Raw genomic sequence first — 21371 nt, 5'->3', positions numbered from 1 at the left:
TAATTGTGCTGTTAAATCGATTCTCCGCGGGATTTCATATTACCTGCTTCAACTACACTGTGATCTGAAGCAAAAGATTTTTTGCCGGCCTTTCTTCCATAACCCCGATGCCAAACTCCCATTGGACCCTGATGAAAAAGGAGTTATTGTTAACGGTTACATTTGGCAGGCTAGTGTTTTCATACATGAAAACAACTACTGTGCAAAAATAAAATAAAACAAAAAAAGCAATTCAGTCATCTGACCTGATGTTTGGTCACCACGTATCCAGTGTGGATGAGTGGCGGTTGGATGAATGGCTTGTACTCCAGAGGCTGGCCCAGAACGGAGTACTGGGCTTCACCTAGATGTGCCGACAATATTCACATGACATGAGCTTTTCTAGGATTCTTTATTTGGACTTCTTTTGTCCCCAAAGGCAGATCGGTTGATGTGTACAATACATTTCAAAGGGGTGAAATGATGTCAACAATCGTTAATAGACCACATTTGACCAGGCTAGCATTATATTGACTCAACGGCTGAATGGGTCCAATAATGTGCTGTTAAATGTGTCCTTGATGTATTACGTTCTTATCTCTGCCAGTAGGTGGAGGTTATGTATTCGCTTCTGCGTGGCTGTTTTTATGTTTTGTATTCAAGATAACTCAGACTTCATCATGATATCGACGGGTCAGATTTGACCTTTACTGTGCCACGCCTTCAAGTAGGAGGCCATCCCACAATCCGCTTCAGTTATTCAGAGTTGGTCGGAGCGAGACATGCAGCGATCCAACGCCGGATTTAGGTAGAAGAAGTACAAAAGCTGTACTGCATACAAACAGGCAGGATTCTCTCAGGAGTAGGGCTGTCAAACTATTAAAATTTTTAATCGATTTAATTACAGCTTAAAAATTAATTAATCGTAATTAATTGTGATTCAAACCATCTATAAAATATGCCATATTTTTCTGTAAATTATTGTTGGAATAGAAAGATAAGACAAGACACAAGATGGATATATACAGTATATGTTTATTATAACAATAAATCAACAAGATGGCATTACCATTATTAACATTCTGTTAAAGCAATCCATGGATAGAAAGACTTGTAGTTCTTAAATGTTAGTACAAGTTATAGAAATTTTATATTAAAACACCTCTTAATGTTTTTGTTTTAATAAAATTTCTAAAATTTTCAATCAAAAAATAAACTAGTAGCCCGCCATTGTTGATGTCAGTAATTACAAAATGCTCATGGGCGCTTAAGCCCATAAAATCAGGCGCACCCACCGCCAGCAGAGGGCGACAAAACTCCAAAAAACACAAGTAACAAGTGGACATTGTGACACTGTGCTGTCATTTTAATCTGAGCGGGGCATGTGCGTTAATTGCGTCAAATATTTTAACGTGATTAATTACAAAAATTAATTATCGCCCGTTAACGCGATAATTTTGACAGCCCTACTCAGGAGTGATTTGTTCGACGATCAAGGTAATTATTGTTTTTTCACAAAAAGTTTCAATGTAAAAAGCTCTTTGTTGTTCGGCTGCCGCCACAATGTCTAACAGACTAGCATCATTCTTCGTCATATTTACGTAAAATAAATGCTAACTGCACAGTTTTTTTGCCTTTACCCAAGAATCGAGACTGTTTTACTTCCATATCTATTAAGAATTCAGGGATTTAAGTATTTATTTACAATAATTTTCACAGGAAAAGCTCTGTTTACATATAGCAGCCACCAAATTGACTAATAGACTAGCATCGTACTTTGACATATTGACGTAAAATAAATGCTAACGGCACAGTTTTTTTGCTTTTAACTAAGGCTGTCAAATTTATCGCTTTTTATCGCGGTAATTAATTTTTTAAATTAATCACGTTAAAATATTTGACGCAATTAACGAAATGACCCGTTGACGTGTTGCCTCAAACAGTTTCCAACGACGCCGTTTTAGCACATTGTTAGCGAAAAGGCAGAGGAATGCGAGTGGGCACAGGCGTTCATTGGCCAGCGCCTTTTATTGGCTTAAGCTTTGGCAGCCACTACTAACAGTCAGCTAGACGATCTTTGTGTTAACACGTTTAATTGAACACAACGCAGAAGATATTGTATACCATTTGCAGCCACTACTGACAGTCATGGTTGCCCAAATTTCCATCATTCATATAGGTGGAGAAGGAGACTTTCTTTTTCTTATATACACATAAAACCTAGACCTTTTCTTGGCTAGATCTCTATAATTTAAAACTCGCCATTGACACCTTGTGGTGTATTTCAATCACTACCTTACGTAGTTAAAGACTGGCAGGGAGCCCATGTGACGTCACCGCTCGGCGACGTCAACAATGGCGAGCTATTAGTTTATTTTTTTTATGGAAAAATTAAAAAATTTTATTAAAACGAAAATATTAAGAGGGGTTTTAGTATAAAATTACTATAACTTCTACTCAAATTTATCTTTTAAAAACTACAAGCCTTTCTATCCGTGGATCCCTTTAACAGAAAAAATGTTAATAATGTTAATGCCATCTTGTTGATTTATTGTTATAATAAACAAATACAGTACTTATGTACAGCATGTTGAATGTATATATCAGTCTTGTGTCTTATCTTTCCAATCCAACAATAATTTACAGAAAAATATGGCATATTTTAGAGATGGTTTGAATTGCGATTAATTACGATTCATTCATTTTTAAGCTGTGATTAAAAATTTTAATTGTTTGACATCCCTACTTTTAACCAAGAATCGAGACTGTTTAACGTCCATATCTAGAAAGAATTCGGGGATTTAAGCATTTATTCAAAAGAATTTTCAATGGAAAAGCTCTGTTTAAAGATGGCAGCTGCCACACTCACTAACAGACTAGAATCGTACTTCGAGATATTTACGTAAAATAAATGCTAACTGCATTTTTTTTTTTTTTTTTTTGCTCTTAACCAAGAATCGAGGCTGTTTTACGTCCATATCGATAAAGAATTCGGGGATTTAAGCATTTATTCACATGAATTTTCAATGAAAAACGCTCTTTGTCTGTGATTCCACTCGGTCAGCTTTGACGGCCAAGCTAACAATACAGGCCTCCTATTAATCGGCCCCGCCCACAGTGTCCCGTGAATATCATTATGAAGTCTTTGTTGTTCGCAGTTAATGGGGACCGCCCATTCCCGCTAAAATCAAAAACCCGCCAAGTAGAGGCGGAGTTTTACTTATATATTTTTTTTAAATTGGGGGCGTGATCAATGTATTTATTCAGATTTAACAGCATTGGAAAGAGATACATATAAGACATGTTTATTCTCTATGTTTCCTATAGTATAATTAAAAACAACCCCCCCCAAAAAACACCCAAAACAAAAAAAAAACCTTATAGGTATATGCATATAAAAGAAAACAGTGATTTGTACATGTATACAGTGGGGCAAATAAGTATTTAGTCAACCACTAATTGTGCAAGTTCTCCCACTTGAAAATATTAGAGGCCTGTAATTGTCAACATGGTTAAACCTCAACCATGATAGACAGAATGTGAAAAAAAAAAACAGAAAATCACATTGTTTGATTTTTAAATAATTTATTTGCAAATCATGGTGGAAAATAAGTATTTGGTCAGTACCAAAAGTTCATCTCAATACTTTGTTATGTACCCTTTGTTGGCAATAACGGAAGCCAAACGTTTTCTGTAACTCTTCACAAGCTTTCCACACACTGATGCTGGTATTTTGGCCCATGCCTCCATGCAGATCTCCTCTAGAGCAGTGATGTTTTGGGGCTGTCGTTGGGCAACACAGACTTTCAACTACCTCTGCAGATTTTCTATGGGGTTGAGATCTGGAGACTGGCTGGGCCACTCCAGGACCCTGAAATGATTCTTACGAAGCCACTCCTTTGTTGCCCTGGCTGTGTGTTTGGGATCATTGTCATGCTGAAAGACCCAGCCACGTCTCCTCTTCAATGCCCTTGCTGATGGAAGGAGATTTTCACTCAAAATCTGTCAATACATGGCCCCATTCATTCTTTCCTTTACACAGATCAGTCGTCCTGGTCCGTTTGCAGAAAAACAGCCCCAAAGCATGATGTTTCCACCCCCATGCTTCACAGTGGGTAAGGTGCAATCCAGTATTCTTTTTCCTCCAAACAAGAGAACCTGTGTTTCTACCAAAAAGTTCTATTTTGGTTTCATCTGACCATAACTCCTTCTCCCAGTCCTCTTCTGGATCATCCAAATGCTCTCTAGCGAACCGCAGACGGGCCTGGACGTGTACTTTCTTCAGCAGGGGGACACGTCTGGCAGTGCAGGATTTGAGTCCCTGGCGGCGCATTGGTGTTACTGATAGTAGCCTTTGTTACTGTGGTCCCAGCTCTCTGTGGGTCATTCACTAGGTCCCCCCCCACCCATGTGGTTCTGAGATTTTTGCTCCCCGTTCTTGTTATCATTTTGATGCCACGGGGTGAGGAGGGAGTTGAAAGTCAGTGTTGCCCAACGACAGCCCCAAAACATCACTGCTCTAGAGGAGAGCTGCATGGAGGAATGGGCCAAAATACCAGCAACAATGTGTGAAAAACTTGTGAAGAGTTACAGAAAACGATTGGCCTCCGTTATTGCCAACAAAGGGTACATAACAAAGTATTGAGATGAACTTTTTGTATAGACCAAATACTTATTTTCCACCATGATTTGCAAATAAATTCTTTAAAAATCAAACAATGTGATTTTCTGTTTTTTTTCCCCCCACATTCTGTCCCTCATGGTTGAGGTTTACCCATGTTGACAATTATAGGCCTTTCTAATATTTTCAAGTGGGAGAACTTGCACAATTAGTGGTTGACTAAATACGTATTTGCCCCACTGTATATGAGAACTGAACAAAAAACATGGACATGTGTGAATGCAAATCCTTTCAGTATGTACGTACACATACACATCTCCATTATCAATAATGTTGGTTTACTCCCTTGAAAGATATAGCACTTTGTTACCCCGCCACATTTGGTTTTTCAACAACAGCCCGGTTTGTCTCTGAGCACTCACTGACCTGGTCCACTGTGGCAGAAGGCTGTAGGAAGCTGCCGGGCCATCGTAGGGAAGGACGCGATGCCTGTTGGCGGGCCCTTGATGCTGTGCGACTGTCCCGATGAGGGTGTGAGGGGCGGGGACGAGAGCAGGCTGCTCTACACGCAACACCCAGGGACGCAGTCAAGGAAAATGGGGAGAGGCAGAACACTTTCATTCAAAAACGCACAATTGCTTGTGTCTTTACTTTGCAAAGCCATTCTAAAAAAAGCATCTCGGCATCTGCTTCTTTATTTATGGCGGAAAACAAAGACAAGACTGAAAAAGCAGTTTCTGCTCTTGCACTCCTCTTTAAAATAAACTGCTGTATTTCAAGCCAAAAGAACTGTTGTGTTTGATAGAATAATATGTCTATATGCTGCCATAGCAGATTCATGGCGGATTAAGCCCCCGAACTATTTTTAATTTGTCCCTTTTACCCCGGAAACCCCCGTTTACAGACGTCGCGCAACCACTTTTGTTTCAACTCAGCCATAAAAAGAATTATATTTATTATTCAAAATGTCCGTCATTTTTAGCTTAGAATCATGAATTGATGTCTAATATTTCGTTTAAAAAAAAAAATTTTTTAAAAAAAACACTTTAAAAAAATCATTCACTCGCATATTTTAAACTTTTAAACAAAGTACGTCACAATGAAAAAAAATGGCGTCTGTAAAAAAGTCACGGATATCTACCTCATAACTAGAGCTGGGAATCTTTGGGCACCTAACGATTCAATTACGATTACGTTTCAGAGGCTCCGATTCGATTATAAAACGATTATTGATGCACCCCCCTCCTTTTTTTCAAAAATGTTTTATTATTATTATTATTTTTAATGTTTTGTACATTAGTTCCAAAATTGTTCAAAAATCCTATCAGGCTAAACCAAACTACTATTTCAGTATCAAGTTAGCATATAACAGTAAACAAATATACAAAAATAACAGTAAATAAAATACTCCAGTCCCCATTCTGTATCAGCAGCTTTAAACTACATTCAATTAATTTAATGTTGTGAATCAACTGTTATAGTTGTTAAAATTGCTCTGTTATTCCATAATTTCCCTTCTGTCTACTTTTGTCAAAGTTTTAAAACTATTTCATCATTTAAAGATAGATTCAAGACAAGATTCTTACGATTTAGGAGTATTTTAGATAAAAAGTTAATTAGGTTCGCTACAAATGAGCGTTCTAGAAAGGTTTACTGCTTTAAGATGGCGGTTGTTTACTTACGCCGGAAAGTCTGTCATTTTGCATCTCTGTTCAATAATACATGTTCTAACACTGACGTCGTCTGTCATTTTGCTTGTAGTTCTACATATATATGATATCTACTGTAGCCATATGTTTGTAGCAACTAGCAACTGGGCATTGTTTGTAGCGGCTGTCGGCCGCAGTCCGGTATGATTGTTTTTTTATCTAGCGGCATGAGTTGAACATGATATTTACTCTTGGTCTGTTCCTCATTGCGTCCCAAAGACCGCACTGACTGTGTTTTACTTCCGCTTTACCTGGTATAATTCAATAATTGGAATTTGGATGTTTGTGAATTGTTCTCGAATCTTCCACGGCCGAACCGCGAATAATCTAAGAATCGGAAACAGTGGCGCCTCCAGAAATTTTTCATAGGGGTGGCCAGATGGGGCCACTTAAAATCTTGGGGTGGCCAAAACTGAAAGCGATAATTTCAGGTTTTCATTATATTATTGCAGTAAAAAGGTCAGGGGAAAACTATCAGAAAGACTTAAGGACACGGCTACTGATATACTTTGGTGTATTTTGTAATATCTGATGTTACTAATGATTTAATGTGCATAGTCCATAACTGTCCAGTCAACATTTTTAGTTCCACAACAATTCTGTTTTATTGTATATTAGGCATAAGGTGTACATTTAACTAGGGCTGTCAAACGATTAAATTCTTTTAATCGAGTTAATCACAGCTTAAAAATTAATTAATCGTAATTAATCGCAATTCAAACCATCTCTAAAATATGCCATATTTTTCTGTAAATTATTGTTGGAATAAAAAGACGGATATATATACTGTATGCATTCAACATACTGTACATAAGTACTGTATTTGTTTATTATAACAATAAATCCTCAAGATGGCATTAACATTATTAACATTCTTTCCGTGAAAGGGATCCACGGATAGAAAGGCTTGTAATTCTTAAAGGATAAATGTGAGTTTGTATATTGTGACTAAATATTGCCATCTAGTGTATTTTTTGAGCTTTCAGTAAATGATACTGTAGCGACTTAACTGTTCTGCCCAAATGCATGATGGGAAGTGGTGCAACCATGACTGTGTGTGGTGGCTTCAAATGCTATATCTTCTCTGCGTTGGGTACACTACAGGGTGTTAAGAAAAAGATCAACTCCTGTCATTCTTCCCCACGTCGCTTTCCACAATAATTACAGTTGCTGTGGGAGAGATGACAAAGCTTTTGCCAATTAAAAGCACGCCCCCAATGAATGCTTGAATCTACTCCACTCTGCCTCTTATCTCTGTATATAAGTAAAACAGCACGATTGTAGGCTGTTTGCGGCAATGCATGAATGAGTCGTACTGCGAATGCGTTAATTGCGATAAATATTTTCACGTGATTAATTTAAAAAATTTAATTACCGCCCGTTAACACAATAAATTTGACAGCCCTACATTTAACAAAACAAAATAAATGCATTCATTTGGGATGAAATGGATAACTGATGCTACAACAATCTAACGATATACTGACAAGCGGGGTGGCCAGTGGGGTGGCCAACCAATTTATAGGGGTGGCCATGGCCACCCTTGGCCACGCCCTGGTGGCGCCACTTATCGGAAATTTCGCACGCCTCTACTCATAACTATCGCTTAATTGTATTTTTTGTTACTGTCGCATTTTCCCTAATATGTTAGATGATAAATAATCAATCCAAAAAAACAAAAAAAAAAAAATTTTTTTTTTAAAAAGTTAAAAGGGTAAATATATGAAAAAGAATGTCTCGACCACTCCTTGATGGCTGCGATTTCTGCATCATGACCCTTGTTATATTACCATGTTTCACCCATAAAATCCCCCCAAAATCCAGCGGTGGCCATTCACATCTGTGTCTTGACACTTGATACATGCTACATGGAGTTTTTGGATCGAAACAAGGTAAGTACGCGATAATATCTTGTTAAAATTATGGCGTCTTTAATTCTGCTCTCGCCTCCACTTAGGGCTTTGCTGTTTAAATATTTTTTTTTAAATGCCCTCCAGTTAAACATTTTTCTTCCCCCACAAAATAGAGATTTTAAGATTTCCAACGATGTATCACACTTGCATATAGGTCAATTTTGAAATTTGGTCAAATTGGGGTCTCAGAGCGGAACTTCAAGTCAGCTGAGTGTTTTCCGCCTTATACTTCTCTAAAGCCCTTTTCACAAACATATCCCGGTAAATTCCCGTGTAAGGTGACACGGGGTTTACTCGCGTCATTGCTTTCACGCATGTAGAGATGTCCAGAGAATGACGGGGGTTGGACACTTTCACAGACTTATCCTGTGTTGCCCACTGGCGCTCTCTTTGTGGGGAAGGCTGCTGGCGCAATTTTATAACCCGGATATTACGTCATTTTTGGTCGGCATCGGCTGTCACAGTGTTGGTCAAATTGTGTTTTGTTCCAGAGGAAGCGTTCCCGACGTCGTATCTGCATCCAATTCAAGCTCATCAAGACTGTATTTAAGCCCAGGCGATCCAAGAGTAGGGTGTTGAGATATGAACCTGCTGGGCGCTATTCGATACCTCTGCCGCCCTTGTTTTGAAATCTCCTATGTTGTGCTGGTATTTGATACGGTGGCTTCTCACTGTTGTAGAGCCAGCCCGAACGCTGCCGGGGAAGGAAGAAGCCCACTGGCTTCTAACTGCTGGAGAGCCAGCCCGAAAGTCGCCAGGGGACGGAAGAAGCCCACTGGCTTCTATTTGTTTTGTTGTCTTAGCGACTCCCTGCCTAACGCTTAGGTTAGAATTATTGATCCCCGTTGACCTACTGTCACGGACCCATTGTGTTATTCACCCTTTTCCGCGATCGTGTGTATATTTGTTTGCATTTAATAAACCCTTGAACGGATCCCTCAATTGTTTTTTGCTTTGTGGTAAAACCTTGTTTACGCAGTAGTGGACCCCAACATCGGCAACAAAATAAACCACACATTTCCAAAGATGGACTATGGACTCTCTTCCTCGCCTCTACGATCTAGTAGCAATCTAATTTCGTTATGTTTTCAGTTTAATTTAGCCATTTCCAGCTTGGTATGTTGATAATTACGATGTTTGTTTCCCGCTTTTCGTCTTACTGCGAAGAAAGAGGAAGTCATGACCGATCTTTGTTGGTCAGGAGCTGCTTATTAAAGTCAACGCTGATTGGCAGACGTTTACTGTAATTTCCCGAATATAACGCGCACTTTTTTCCCCCTAAATCAACTTGTAAAATCATGGTGCGCATTATAAATGGGTACATGGATGGAGACAGAAATATATGTATATTATATATATATATTTAAACCGATTTTTTTTTATTGACACGGCCAAGTTGTGTTGAAGAAACATAGGCGGCGATCCGTTGCCGACCATTACGGTACTTGACGTCACCATTTTGTTTCGGTAATACTTCACTCTAATCGGCCGAATGATTTCGTCTGTGTTAAATTCTGCTTTTTTCATTCTTCATAAAGCACAGAATTTAGTTTCTTGAACTCATTTGAGTCAACGTTTATTGCAGCTCCGCAACTTGGACCATAACAAACGTAACAACACAGACTTCCTGTGTGTGTCCGTCAACTATATATGTCCCTCGGGAAACTCAAACCCAAATAACAATAGTTCCTATTGCTACTGTTGTGTGGACAGCGATGAGCTCTCTCGGATTTCCGACTTCCGTTCTCACTTTCATTTTAACGTATCAATCCATGGAAGAAACATTTATTCATCATGATGAAACGAGCAAGTTATACAGCAGCCTTTAAAAGAAAAGTCACTTCTGTTTTGTTTTCTCCTAGATTCTGGTAAATTGGAGAAGTTGTCAAATCATATTATTACCGTAAATATTGTCAGTTTTGATAATGTTTTGAACTACCAATATGCTATGCTTGTGCTGTGTTTCACCATTCAGTAAAATGACATTTCTGTATCTGTACACGAGCTGTTTTCTTGTATTCTTCTATTTATTGGTGCTAAAATTAGGGTGCGCGTTATAAACGGGTACAATAATGTCCCCTAGATTTTAGAGGTAAATTTAGGGTGCGCATTATACACGGGTGCGCCTTATATTCGGGAAATTACGGTAATCTTTGAGCTTGCCAGAGAAGCGAACTTCAAAGTGCCGCATACGTCAATCATCATTTAACTTGTTAAACAGCTGCTGTGGCAACTCATTGTGTGTAAGTGAGCAGCTTGAGCAGATTTGAGTGGACTCACTCAATGAAGCATTTAATACAGCCAAGCATTTTTCTGCTTTATTAATAATTTGGTGGGACAGTAACATGTTTAACACTCATAATTATTACATTTGAAGTAAAAAGATTTATGGGTGAAACATGGTAATACAACAAGGGTCGCGATGCAGAAATCGCAGACATCAAGGAGTAATTGAGATGTTCATTTTCATATACAGTGCCCTCCATAATTAGTGGCACCCCTGAAAAAGATGTGTTTTTATAGGGCTGTCAAAATAATCGCGTTAACGGGCTTTAATTAATTTTTTAAATTAATCACGTTAAAATATCTGACGCAATTAACGCAGATGTCCCGCTCAGACGGATTCAAATGATGGTACAGTGAAACGCTCACTTGTTAATTGTGTTTTATGGAGTTTTGCCGCCCTCTGCTGGCGCTTGGGTGCGACTGATTTTATAGGCTTCAGCACCCATGAGCATTGTGTAAGTAATTATTGACATCAACAATGGCGGGCTACTAGTTTATTTTTTGATTGAAAATTTTACAAATTTTATCAAAACGAAAACATTAAGAGGGGTTTTAATATAAAATTTCTATAACTTGTACGAATATTTTTCTTTTAAGAACTACAAGTCTTTCTATCCATGGATCGCTTTAACAGAATGTTAATGCCATCTTGTTGATTTATTGTTATAATAAACAAATACAGTACTTATGTACAGTATTTTGAATTAATATATCAGTCTTATCTTTCCATTCCAACAATAATTTACAGAAAAATATGGCATATTTTATAGATGGTTTGAATTGCGATTAATTGTGATTAATTACGATTAATTAATTTTTAAGCTGTAATTAACTCGATTAAAAATTTTAATCGTTTGACAGCCCTAATTTTTTAGCTTCTAATACATTTTTTTTAATTCAAATAATATGGGACCTTAATGGAAAAAAAAGAGAAAAATCCAACCTTCAATACAAGTGCATTCATTCAGTGGGGAAAAAAAATCCCACATAAAGAAAAAATTATTTGACATCAAATAATGTGTGTCACAATTATTAGCACCACTGGTGTTAATACTTTGTACAACCGCCTTTTGCCAACAAAACAAGGTCTGGGGACTGAGATGACCATGGGAGGAGCTTGATTTTGTGTCTGGTGAACCATTTCTGTGTAGATTTGGCCATATGTTTAGGGTCATTGTCTTGCTGAAAGACCCAGTGATGACCCATCTTCAGCTTTTAGGCAGAGGGCAACAGATTTTGATTTAAAATGTCCTGGTATTTTAAAACATTCATGATGCCATGCACCCTAACAAGGTTCCCAGGGCCTTTGGAAGCGAAACAGCCCCACAGCATCACTGACCCACCCCCATACTTCACAGTGGGTATGAGGTGCTTTTCAGCATGCGCATCTTTCGTGGCACACCAGACCCACTTAGAGTGTTTGTTGCCAAAAAGCTCAATCATGGTCTCATCTGTCCAAAGCAAACGCTTGGGACCGTGTATGGGGGTGTATGGGCTCTTTTTCGCTTTCCCTTTTCTACTTCCTTTTTCTGTCCTTTATTCTTTCTATCTTTCAAGAGCCGTTTGTACAGGGAAAAAATGAAACAGAAAGTGAGCTCCCTTGTTTTCATGCTACAATCATCATTGAAAACTGTTGGCTCAAGCACACCTTTTTTGTTGTTCGGTAGTTTAAAAACATAAGGAAAAGTCTGGTTCATTGAGCCATCATTAATTTTACCTCTCATCAGAACCAAATGGCTTTTTTTTTTTTTTTTTTTTTAAACAAGGTTGTGCTCTTTCCTGCTACTGATGGATGCACTCACGCAGCGTTTGTACCTGCATGTTGTCAGGAAGCGGCGGGTGATCAGTCGGTCTGCGGGTGCGCGGGTGCTCGGGGTGCAGGTGTTTGTGGCTAGGTTGCTTCTGTTGGCAGGGGGAGGACGCCTGGGGCTGCTGGCAGGGGGGAGCTGACATTTGTAGCATCACCATACCGTTGCCGGGGGCCGCAGGCAACAATCCTACACAAGATTAAAAGGGAAAAACAGGCGGTCGGTCCACGGTTGCGCTCGGAAAGAAATGCTAATCGCTGAAGGAGTCCTGATGCGATTTCAATCTGTGCGGCTGGTAAAAAGATTTTCAGCACAATGTTTACCATTTTTAGCCCATCACACAGGCTCATTAATGCTTTCAGACCGAGCGTATTTGTTTGCGGGAATGCGTGTTTGCCAAAAAGCTCTTTTCCAGCAGTTTTGTTCACCTACACACCCCATCTGTGAAAACAGCACTATTAGCACTATTAGCTGCTCGGCAATTAGATTTTAAGTGCTTCGATTATAAAGGCACATCCATAGGGGCTATAATCGAGCCGTTCTCTCCCTGCTAAATCTTCTGTGATGATACGGAAGATCCAATTACCTAATTAGTTTGTGCTGCGTAAATTTGACTGATGGGACTGGATGGAGGAGAACGATTAAAAGAAGGGAAGCTCTTCCGACATCAAAAATTAGACTTACAGGTGAAAATTCCATATTAAAATGAATCCACTAATAACACTAAAAAGGACAGCTGAATTCAAACGAATGGAATCCCCATGCCTGAACAAGCCAATTAAAAGAGTTTACTAGCAACGCTTGCGGCGAGGCTGCTAGGTAACCTTCAATTGACCTCATTACTGACTGACTGAAATGATGGCAATATGCTAATACCGGTATATTTAACCGACATTATGCGCATTTATATTCAGATGTACGCCTTTGCGAAGTGAAATTTTACGACAAACAGGACGCGATAAATAAATAAGCTGTTAATTTTATGGCGGCATCATCGATATAACGTCGGGTGTCAGATTTACAGGGGGCTTTTGTGCCTTTATTTTACAGCACGACTCATTCAGAGAGACTCCTGATCAACAGCGCTTCCTCATTTTTCACATACAGTGCCTTGCAAAAGTATTCGGCCCCCTTGAATCTTGCAACCTTTCGCCACATTTCACGCTTCAAAAATAAAGATATGAAATTTAATTTTTTTGTCAAGAATCAACAACAAGTGGGACACAATCGTGAAGTGGAACAACATTTATTGGATAATTTAAACTTTTTTAACAAATAAAAAACTGAAAAGTGGGGTGTACAATATTATTCGGCCCCTTTACTTTCAGTGCAGCAAACTCACTCCAGAAGCTCAGTGAGGATCTCTGAATGATCCAATGTTGTCCTAAATGACCAATGATGATAAATAGAATCCACCGTTGTGTAATCAAGTCTCCGTATAAATGCACCTGCTCTGTGATAGTCTCAGGGTTCTGTTTAAAGTGCAGAGAGCATTATGAAAACCAAGGAACACACCAGGCAGGTCCGAGATACTGTTGTGGAGAAGTTTAAAGCCGGATTTGGATACAAAAAGATTTCCCAAGCTTTAAACATCTCAAGGAGCACTGTGCAAGCCATCATATTGAAATGAAAGGAGCATCAGACCACTGCAAATCTACCAAGACCCGGCCGTCCTTCCAAACTTTCTTCTCAAACAAGGAGAAAACTGATCAGAGATGCAGCCAAGAGGCCCATGATCACTCTGGATGAACTGCAGAGATCTACAGCTGAGGTGGGAGAGTCTGTCCATAGGACAACAATCAGTCGTACACTGCACAAATCTGGCCTTTATGGAAGAGTGGCAAGAAGAAAGCCATTTCTCAAAGATATCCATAAAAAGTCTTGTTTAAAGTTTGCCACAAGCCACCTGGGAGACACAGCAAACATGTGGAAGAAGGTGCTCTGGTCAGATGAAACCAAAATTGAACTTTTTGGCCACAATGCAAAACGATATGTTTGGCGTAAAAGCAACACAGCTCATCACCCTGAACACACCATCCCCACTGTCGAACATGGTGGTGGCAGCATCATGGTTTGGGCCTGCTTTTCTTCAGCAGGGACAAGGAAGATGGTTAAAATTGACGGGAAGATGGATGCAGCCTAATACAGGAACATTCTGGAAGAAAACCTGTTGGTATCTGCACAACACCTGAGACTGGGACGGAGATTTATCTTCCAACAGGACAATGATCCAAAACATAACGCCAAATCTACAATGGAATGGTTCAAAAATAAACGTATCCAGGTGTTAGAATGGCCAAGTCAAAGTCCAGACCTGAATCCAATCGAGAATCTGTGGAAAGAGGTGAAGACTGCTGTTCACAAACACTCTCCATCCAACCTCACTGAGCTCGAGCTGTTTTGCAAGGAAGAATGGGCAAGAATGTCAGTCTCTCGATGTGCAAAACTGATAGAAAAATACCACAAGCGACTTGCAGCTGTAATTGGAGCAAAAGGTGGCGCTACAAAGTATTAACGCAAGGGGGCCGAATAATATTGCACGCCCCACTTTTCAGTTTTTTATTTGTTAAAAAAGTTTAAATTATCCAATAAATGTTGTTCCACTTCACGATTGTGTCCCACTTGTTTTTGATTCTTGACAAAAAAATTAAATTTCATATCTTTATGTTTGAAGCCTGAAATGTGGCGAAAGGTTGCAAGATTCAAGGGGGCTGAATACTTTTGCAAGGCACTGTGATGTTTCAATTGAATCTTGTGACTGGCAGTTGAGAATTCCATGGCAATTTGTTTAAGAGAATGACATGGATTCACATGAAGGTTTTTTTCGCGCAATCTCCACACACCAGCTCATATCACATTACAGCTCTGTCAACATTTACAAAGACGCTGATGTCACAACCATCATCGGACTCATCACCAATATATGGCGTAAAAACACAGACAAGACTGAAAAAGCAGTTTCTGCTCTTGCACTCCTCTTTAAAAGAAACTTTTGTATTTTAAGCCAAAAGAACTGTTTTGCTTGATAGAACAATATGTCTATATGCTGCCACAGCAGATTCATGGCGCATTAAGCCACCGAACTATTTTTAGTTTGTCTGTTTTACCCTGAAAACCCCCGTTTACAGACATTGCGCAACCGCTTTTGTTTCAACCCAGCCATAAAACGAAGGTATAATATTTATTACCGTATTTTTCAGACTACAAGTAGCACCTGAATATAAGTCGCACCAGCCATAAAAAGCCCAACAAAGAGGAAAAAATAAACATGTAAGTCGCATCGGAGTATAAGTCGTATTTTTGGGGGAAATTTACTTGATAAAATCCAACACATAGGTATGTCATCTTGAAAGTAGGGCTGTCAAACGATTAATTTTTTAAATCTAGTTAATCACAGCTTAAAAATTAATTAATCGTAATTAATCGCAATTCAAACCATCTATAAAATATGCCATATAAGACGGATATATACATTCAACATACTGTACATAAATACTGTATTTGTTCATCATAACAATAAATCAACAAGATGGCATTAACATTAATAACATTCTGTTAAAGCAATCCATGGATAGAAAGACTACAAGTTATGGAAATTTTATATTAAAAACCCTCTACATGCTTTTGTTTTACTTTGTAAAAATTTCAATTAAAAAAAACAACTAGTAGCTCGCCATTGTTGATGTCAATAATTACACAATGCCCATGCTGCTGAAACCCATAAAATCAGTCTCACCCAAGTGCCAGCAGAGGGCAACAAAACACCAAAAAACACAAGTAACACGTGGACATGACACTGTGCTGTCATTTTAATCTGTTTGAGTGGGGCATGAGCATTAAATGTGTCAAATATTTTAACTTGATTAATGAACATTTTTGGGGGAGTTTTGTCGCCCTCTGCTGGCGCTTGGGTGCGACCATATGAGCATTGTGTAATTATTGACATCAACAATGGTGGGCTACTAGTTTATTTTTTGATTGAAAATGTAACAAATTTTATTAAAACGAAAACATTAAGAGGGGTTTTAATATAAAATTTCTATAACTTGTACTAACATTTATCTTTTAAGAACAACAAGTCGTTCTATCCATGGATCGCTTTAAAAGAATGTTAATAATATTAATGCCATCATTTATTGTTATAATAAACAAATACAGTACTTATGTACCGCATGTTGAATGTATATACCCATCTTGTGTCTTATCTTTCCATTCCAACAATTTACAGAAAAATATGGCATATTTCATAGATGGTTTGATATGCGATTAATTTCGATTAATTAATTTTAAGCTGTAATTAACTCGATTAAAAATTTTAACCGTTTGACAGCCTTGAAAAAAATATGATCTGTGATAAACAGTGTTGGGAATAACGTCGTTATAAATAACGCCATTACATAACCGCGTTATTTTTTCAGTAACGGTAATCGAACTAATTATTTTTTCCGCCGTTACAACGCCGTTACCGTTACTGACGGTCAAAAGCGGTGCGTTACTTCTTTGAATAAATTGTCTACTCTGCTCTGTTTATTTGTCATCCAAGACTTGGGGTGCGTTCAGGTTCGAGAATAGCGCACGTGTTTTGTTTTGTGCTTTTTCTTAGCAAAGCTAAACCACACAGGACGTGCTGGCACTCTGTCTCTTTAATAGCAGATATAACTTCAACATTAACACAAACGTACGGCTCTCGGCAGGCCGTGTCTCTAACTCACTCCCGCATCATGTGAGCAAAACACTATTGGCGCCATGTGCACTTTAGGGTGCCTCGGATAATTCTGTATCAGAATGTTACAGCACGTACTTCTTATGACTCCAGGCTGTTTGTCCCTGCTCATTCAATTAGACAATACTTTCCAAAGCTTGCTAACGTTTCTGTTTTTGCTACACCTGAATGCTAGCCTCGTTCCCATCCCTCACTGTCAGCCAGCAGAGTGCTGCTTCCATCTTGAGGACGGCAGACGCTTTGAAGGTGACGTGAATTGTCGGGAAACTAGACTACCTGAGTGCACCACCTGGATAGATGCGATGGAAGTGATTGTGATTGGCTGAGGGTTAGAGTCATGTGTCATGGTAAGCCAATCAAAGCTGGTGTTTTCACACAAAAACCGGAACAGCGTGTGCGGCAAAAACACACACGCAAAACAAATGCAGAGGGATATGATGGCTGAGCATTCAGAGGAAAATTTGTCCTTTACGACGTGGAGATATAAACACTATTTCAAGTCAAAATACTTGAAGTACAGTAGGCTATGTCTACTTGACCAGTTGTCTCAGGTTGTGAGAGTTAGATTTAATTGATTAAACTCTCTTTATATTGTTTACTGCTGATTGTTATTTTATCATATTGTTTACTGATTATTTGTGTTGCACTTCAAGTGTAGGATAAATCTATTGCTGGTGAGGTGCAATAAATATTACAAGGTTCTATAACACAAATACCTGTCTGTTCTTCTCTATTCAACTGACTCGAATACTGCTCAGAAAATTTCAAATTCTTCTTTTTAAAGTAACGGAAATACTTACTTTAACTAGTAACTAAAGTAACTAGTTACTTTTACTATAGAGTAATTCAGTTACTAACTCAGTTACTTTTTGGAAGAAGTAGTGAGTAACTATAACTAATTACTTTTTAAAAGTAACGTGCCCACACTGGTGATAGGCAAGGAAAATGTTGATCATTGCAGCCTTAAAGCAGAAATGTGAAGTAATTTCATAACATGCCAAATAGGGTCGCAATTAAACTCGACATTGTCCAACAAATAAAGCATGAAAAAAAATAATTTATATGTTGTATATTTGACAAAATAATCGCGTTTCCGAAGTTCGAGCCTGAAAGGGGTCGAACCCGGAATTGATACGTCACACCGAGAACAGCGATGGCAGCGCTCCATACATACGGCCGCCATACAAAGCCCTTCAAACAATGATTCAAACAGAGATATAAGTGATAGATTGAGCGCACGGGAGGAGATCCAAGTTTTTGAAGAGTTGGAGGAAGAAGAGGAGGTTGGAATTTTATGTTGGAACTAACATGTCTTAGCCAGACGCTAATCAGGGTGCAAACATTGTGCCTAGACTACCTGACATGGAATGGATACAAGACCCATCAAGATTAGATTGGTAAGATATAGGCTGTTATTATTTTCATGATTTGAAGATGCAGGCATTTGCACATAATTTTATGTTTTTGTCTATCTGATGACATTGTTAAAAAAATAATAATCAGACTTCATGTTCATTTTGGCAGATCCGGCAGCTCTCGTGCATATAAAATAAAAATATAAAAACATTGGGGGAAAAGAAGGAGATGAGTCGTTGATGGCTTTCTCCACTTTATTGTGGCAACAATAATAGCGGACTGCCACCACATTCGACCGCGAAGTTTTGCTTCTCGCTGATCTCCTCCTCGCCTCCTACTACTCCAGCGTCTCAAACGGTGCATAGTGTCTTGTTATGAGCTTTTTGTTTACAAATGTATCGAACACACGACGTGCTGACAACTATGTTTCTTTATTAACACATGGAGCTAACACAGCTTGGGGCTCTCGGCAGGAAGTGGCGTCTGATGGCGTGGGGAAATGTAGTTTTTTCTCACAAGCGAACAGATTACAAAGCATCACTTCAGTGTTGTCCCGAGCAGGGGTCGCGTGAACCGAATATTTTCCGTCGTTGACCGTTTTTTTACAACGGTGACGGAAAAAACAAGTCCATCTGTCATTTTGACAGGTTGCAATTAACACCCCAGACCACAGGGTGGCAAGTGAGCATATTAATTAGCTATTGTCTGTCTTGATGCATGACGTCGTTGGCCTTACTCGGAAAAATGTCAAGGCAACTGAGTGTCCGAAGTTTCTTCAAAAAGCCCCAAAACGACGATGGTGTTGATAAAAGAGGTGAAAAAAGAGGGACTGATGCAGTGAAGGATGACAACGAATCAAGTGAATCGCCGGTTCACTCCTCACTGCGGCGAGCAGTTGAAAACGCCGCCAATTAACAAAAAGGGCATATTTTGGTAACACCGTGAAAGCGGCATAAAGCCAAAAAAGCGGACTAGACTAGCCAGAGGCTGAAATTATTTCAAGGAAAATATGGAGGGTGCTACCACCGTGTGTACTCTTTTTGCTAAGCTGAGCTCGCATACCACGGTAGCACGTCGCTATGAACGAACACTTGACGCGCCGTCACCCAGGTGTATTTCGGACGACAACAGGAAACAACAAGCTAGCGGATTGTAAGTCCATACAACTTTCTAACGATTTTTTAAAAAATTGGAAATTGCCTTTATGTGCATCGTATCAACATGCATTTTTATTTAATAATAATAAATTAAAAAAAAAAAAAAAAATATATATATATATATATATATATATATATATATAATGGAATTATATAATATTTTATTATTATTACATGTATTAGGATCATGGAAGGTCCCACTTGGGGGTGGGGGGGATATATATATATATATATACAGTATATATATATATATATATATATATATATATATATATATATATCCTGTATATAGACAATATAATAAAAATATATCTGGAAACACAGTACTGGCCTGCTTACTGTAATCCATGACTGCACTAATGTTAGTTACTTTATATTATAAACAGGGGTGCACATAAGTGGTCCGCATGCGCGCATGCGTACTGGACGTAGACAAACGCGCTGGCCCTCAATGGCTTAAATACGCTTTTGCGTACCGATGGCTGACCACTGTATTTGCGGCGGACACGAGAAAATACCTTCTCAAAATGTCGAAGAGGCAGGGCCCACTGAGTAATTATTTCCGTGTTCCCCCACCCCCGTCAAAAGACAGACAGACGACAGAGACGTCACTGGAGCTACCGAAAAAAAGGACTTTTGCTGAAAAGTGGCTGAAGGAGGTACCATGGCTAGAAGCAAATGATGCTCGCACGGAAATGCGGTACAAAATATGCTGTGAGAATCCCAATGTCGCTGATAAGAGCAGCGCATTTTATGTAGGGTCAAAGAATTTCAGCCATCCAAACTTTGAAAAGCATGAAAAAAACAGAGAGCATGTGGCATTTAAGCAAACTATCGAGGTCAGACAAGACCCCACTCGTGCTATGGACAAGTGGCGGAATAAAGGTAATGAACAGCGCCATGCACTGACAAACCCGTTTTTGCTCGCATTTTACAAAGCTAAACATGCACGTTCAATGAGGTCTTATGAGGAGGACATCCCACTTTTACAAAGGTTTGGAGTTCATGTGAGAGCCGCATAATGCCCTTTATTTTGAATTGGAGCTTTTGTGTTTATTTCTTTCCATTTCACTTCAAAGTAATGGCAATTTTGTTGTGCCAGTTGATGTTAATCAAGCATTAATTGTTAATATAATTAATTAAAGTTAATTAGCTCTAAGTAAAGCTTGTCATAATTTTATCGCCTCAGGCGGCTCGGCTCTCAAGCTCAATGGGGACCAAGTCACATCTCCAGGTCCTCCTCCGAGAACCTGGGCAAAAAAAAATATGTGCACCCCTGATTATAAAGTATTATTGTGTATATACATATAGTGACTGCATCAAAATATAGTCATTTCAAAAATTTAAGTGACGGGTAAAAATGGATTATGACCGGATTTCTATGACCCTGTCAGTCAAAATGATAGACAACGAAAAAGTCTAGCGCAACCTCTGGTCCCGAGACAACATTTCCCATGATTCACTGCGTGACTTGAGCCGCTCGCTGATTCGCTGCGAGATTGACTCAATGCCAACACGCTACTTGTCACCTGTCAGCGGCTCTCGTACGTAAAACACAAACTAGAAGGCTATCGAGCGATCACCGTGAAAGAAACGCCGAAGCGTACAAATGCAATGCAATGCTTGAAGCATGAAGGTGGAAATACATAATACAAATGCAAATAAATGTGCACAAACTCCCCGGCGGTGTGTGTCTCTTACTGCAACGTGACCGTGAATTACCGCGACGCCGACCCGCTTATGTGCACATCCACACCCCTTTCCCGATTGACAGTGGATTAACCCTTTCGGACAAGATTGTAGATGACGCACAATTTAA

At 39.0% G+C, this 21371-nt stretch overlaps 1 protein-coding gene across 9 annotated transcripts in view; it reads right to left on the bottom strand.

Moving 5' to 3' along the window:
• Nucleotides 1-21371, bottom strand: part of LOC130905566 (R3H domain-containing protein 1-like) — a 184190-nt gene that overhangs the window by 8281 nt on the left and 154538 nt on the right. For 8 of the 9 annotated variants that reach the window (XM_057819125.1, XM_057819101.1, XM_057819118.1 and 5 more), the window contains 4 exons: nt 12324-12505; nt 5027-5162; nt 246-343; nt 44-128 (listed from right to left, as the gene is read on the bottom strand). In XM_057819125.1, the coding sequence (XP_057675108.1) occupies nt 44-128; nt 246-343; nt 5027-5162; nt 12324-12505 (501 nt within the window). Of the gene's footprint in view, nt 1-43; nt 129-245; nt 344-5026; nt 5163-12323; nt 12506-21371 lie in introns of those variants that run through there. The other variant, XR_009061121.1, reaches the window with a different exon arrangement.

This window comes from Corythoichthys intestinalis, chromosome 2 (genome assembly GCF_030265065.1).
Source record: "Corythoichthys intestinalis isolate RoL2023-P3 chromosome 2, ASM3026506v1, whole genome shotgun sequence".
In the NCBI taxonomy this organism is placed as follows: Eukaryota; Metazoa; Chordata; class Actinopteri; order Syngnathiformes; family Syngnathidae; genus Corythoichthys; species Corythoichthys intestinalis.
Note: the sequence above shows the minus strand (reverse complement) of the source record. Positions and strands in the feature narration are given on the sequence as shown.